Raw genomic sequence first — 4,219 nt, forward strand, 5'->3', positions numbered from 1 at the left:
GCAATTGGTCAAGTTATTCACACTTAATGAGTCTCAATACCGTTATAGCTAAGGAAAAGTGAGTTTAGAATCATTTATCTGAAGTGTTGCTTTTTGAGGAACAACAAAAATAAAGATGGGCATATGCACCCCAATGAGTGTAACATAACTGCTAATATTTATCCTTCTTCTGACCCATACACACACTCATTGGTAAAAATACCCCACACGCTATCCCAGTTTTTCCAAGATGACTACAATTTATTGTTTGTATCTGAATCAATGTACATAGGCTAATTACCCTGAATTAAATCCTCTTATCTTACCCACTTCATATCCTACCAAAAGATATTTGTTTTATTCTTCCATGTAAAATGAGATATTCCTTCAATTTTCTTTCTAAACTCCCTACTATGAACTGTGTAATATGAACCTATATGCTTAAAATCATCAAGTGATAGGAGAATAAAGTGTTGGAATAGACAGTTGAAAAAGTGTGTCAGAAGACAGTTTATGATATAGTGTTTGAGAAAACTTGACTGAAAAAAATGCATAGGGAAGTACAATAGGATTGTCAAGATGTGAAATTAATTTAAAGTGAGACTGGATGTAAAAGCTGAGTTTCAACCTCCACCAGTTCCCAATTGTCCCACTGCCTTTGCTGAGTCAGGTATAACTTGATCTATCCTGGGCTGTGCTCTGAAAGTGGAGTGAAATGATCTTAAAATAAATGTGAAGGAACTATTTACTCTGATTTAACAGGAAGATGTGGGACATAAATAAATAGTATCATTCTTAAAGTGCAAACAATTGTAGTAGTCATAAAATCCAACCTGGAGGGCACCTCAATAAAATTAACAGAAGAGACAAAGAGATATAAGAAGGTAAAGAAAAATGCACATGTAAATTTCCCTTGTCCACAGATGAATCATCAAGAAAAACCACCAGGAGAAAATCTAACTGAATTGATTGAATTTGTTCTTTTGGGCTTTGCTGACATGCCCCATCTCCAGTGGTTTCTTTTTGGATTATTTTTAATCATCTATATCATTATTCTGATGAGCAACGGCACCATATTTGTAATAACGAAAATGGATCCTGCTCTCCAGAGCCCTATGTATTTTTTCCTGGCAAATTTTTCCTTCTTGGAAATCTGCTATGTATCAGCTACTCTCCCCAGATTGCTGATGAATCTAGGGACCCAGAGAAAAAGAATTTCCTTAGCTGCCTGTGCTACACAGATGTGCTTTGTCTTTGTGTTTGCAGTCACAGAGTGTTTGCTTCTGGCAGTGATGGCCTATGACCGTTATGTAGCCATTTGCAACCCTCTTCAGTATCCTCTAGCCATGAACCGCAGGGTCTGTAACCAGTTGGTGACTTGCGCCTGGACCATTGGAATCCCAGTTCAGATAGGGCAGACATGTCAGATTTTCTCTCTGCCTTTTTGTGGATCTAACATAATCAACCATTTCTTCTGTGATATTTTCCCAATGCTCAAGCTGACTTGTGGGGACATATTTGTAAATGAGATGTTGGTCTACACAGTTGTTGTGTTATTTGGCATGGTTCCATTCCTGCTGATACTTGGCTCCTACAGTAAAATCATCTCCATCATCCTGAAGTTGCCATCAGCCACAAGTCGAGCCAAAGCCTTCTCTACCTGCTTGTCTCATCTTATGGTTGTGGTTTTATTCTTTGGATCAGCCATTATTACATACTTAAGACCCAACACCAGACATTCAGAGGGAACTGACAAAGTGCTTTCTCTTTTCTACACTATCCTAACTCCTATGTTTGATCCCATAATATATAGTCTAAGGAACAAAGATGTCATAATGGCACTAAGAAAATTGCTATGTAAATAATTCACTTCTTTAAAGAAACAATTAAATGTATAAGAATTGCTTTCTTACATATTTTTAATCCAATTTCAATAGACGTATAATTTTAACTATTCCTTGTGATATGGATTGGATTGTGTTCCCAAACATATGAGCCACCTTGGCTAGGCCATTATTCCCAGTGTTGTGTGATTGTTCATTCAATCTCTTTTGAAATGAAAGAGACAAGTGAGCAGAGAGACTGGGGGAACTCCTATCACCAAGAATAAAGAATCAGGAGGGGAGTGCCACCTTTGGACCTGGGTCCCTGTACTGAGAAACTCTTAGACCAGTGGAAGATTGATGACAAGGACTTTCTCCAGAGACAACAGAAAGAGAAAGCTTCCCTGAGCTGTCAACCTGAATTTGAAATTATACCTCTTAGACTGTGAGAATAAGTTTCACTTTGTTAAGCTATACACTTGTGGTATTTTTGGTATAGTGGCGCTGTATTACTAAGACATCTTGTGTTTCCATACAGTGACAGTTATTTTCAAGTTAAAAATCACTTGTAATGTTGTCAGAGCTTTCTGTTCAAATTATATAAGTAACGTATGTATCAGCATACATACACGTGTCTGTCAGTTTGTCATACTGTGGGGGCTTCTGTGTTGCTGTGATGCTGGAAGCTATGCCACTGGTATTCAGATACCAGCAGGGTCACCCATGGAGGACAGGTTTCAGCTGAGCTTCCAGACTAAGACAGACTAGGAAGAAGGACCCGGCAGTCTACTTCTGAAAATCATTAGCTGGTGAAAACCTTATGAATAGCAGCAGAACATTGTCTGATATAGTGCTGGAAGATGAGCCAACTGGTTGGAAGGCACTGAATAGAAGACTGGGGAAGAGCTGCCTCCTCAAAGTAGAGTCAACTTAATGAGGTGGATGGAGTAAAGCTTTCAGGACCTTCATTTGCTGATGTGGCACAACTCAAAATGAGAAGAAACAGCTGCAAACATCCATTAATAATCAGAACCTGGAATGTATGCAATATGAGTCTAGGAAAATTAGAAATCGTCAAAAATGAAATGGAACACATAAACATCAATATTCTAGGCATTAGTGAGCTGAAATGGAGTGGTATTGGCCATTTTGAATTGGACAATCATATAGTCTACTAAGCTGGGAATGACAACTCGAAGAGGAATGGTGTTGCATTCATCATCAAAAAGAACGTTTCAAGATCTATCCTGAAGTACAACGCTGTCAGTGATAGGATAATATCCATACAGGTACAAGGCAGACCAGTTAATACAACTATTAATCAAATTTACACACCAACCACTAGGGCCGAAGATGAAGAAATAGAAGATTTTTATCAGCTGCTGAAGCCTGAAATTGATCAAACATGCAATCAAGATGCATTGATAATTACTGGCCATTGGAATGTGAAAATTGGAAACAAAGAAGAAGGATCAGTCATTGGAAAATATGGCCTTGGTGATAGAAACAATGCCGGAGATCGAATGATAGAATTTCGCAAGACCAGCAACTTCTTCATTGCAAATAGCTTCTTTCACCAACATAAACGGTGACTATACACATGGACCTCACCAGATGGAACACACGGAAATCAAATTGACTACATCTGTGGAAAGAGACGATGGAAAAGCTCAATATCATCAGTCAGAACAAGGCCAGGGGCCAACTGTGGAACAGACCATCAATTGCTCATATGCAAGTTCAAGCTGAAACTGCAGAAAATCAGAGCAAGTCCACAAAAGCCAAAACATGACCTTGAATATATCCCACCTGAATTTAGAGACCGTCTCAAAAATAGATTTGATGCACTGAACACTAGTGACCAAAGACCAAACGAGTTGTGGAATGACATCAAGGACGTCATACATGAAAACAGCAAGAGGTCACTGAAAAGACAGGAAAGAAAGAAAAGACCAAGGTGGATGTCAGAGGAGACTCTGAAACTTGCTCTTGAGAGTCAAACAGCTAAAACAAAAGGAAGAATTCATGAAGTAAAACAATGAACAGAAGATTTCAAAGGGCCTCTCAAGAAGACAAAGTAAAGTATTATAATGACATGTGCAAAGAGCTGGAGATGGAAAACCCAAAGGAATGCATATGCTCAGCGTTTCTCAAGCTGAAAGAACTGAAGAAAAAATTCAAGCCTCGAGTTGCAATAGTGAAGGACTCCGTGGGAAAAATATTAAATAATGCAGGAAGCATCAAAAGAAGATGGAAGGAATACACAGAGTCATTACACCAAAAAGAATTAGTCGATGTTCACCCATTTCAAGAGGTGGCATATGATGATACTGAAGGAAGAAGTTCAAGCTGCTCTGAAGGCATTGGTGAAAAACAAGGCTCCAGGAATTGATGGAATATTATTTGAGATGTTTCAA

The 4,219-nt window shown here is 38.6% G+C and overlaps 1 protein-coding gene across 1 annotated transcript; it reads left to right on the forward strand.

The window, feature by feature from the left end:
* Positions 1-902: 902 nt before the first annotated feature.
* LOC126080473 (olfactory receptor 10AG1-like) lies at positions 903-1,844 on the forward strand. Its single transcript, XM_049891686.1, has one exon. The coding sequence runs from the start codon at positions 903-905 to the stop codon at positions 1,842-1,844; it is 942 nt and encodes a 313-aa protein (XP_049747643.1).
* The last annotated feature ends 2,375 nt before the right edge of the window (positions 1,845-4,219 follow it).

Source organism: Elephas maximus, chromosome 7 (genome assembly GCF_024166365.1).
Source record: "Elephas maximus indicus isolate mEleMax1 chromosome 7, mEleMax1 primary haplotype, whole genome shotgun sequence".
In the NCBI taxonomy this organism is placed as follows: Eukaryota; Metazoa; Chordata; class Mammalia; order Proboscidea; family Elephantidae; genus Elephas; species Elephas maximus.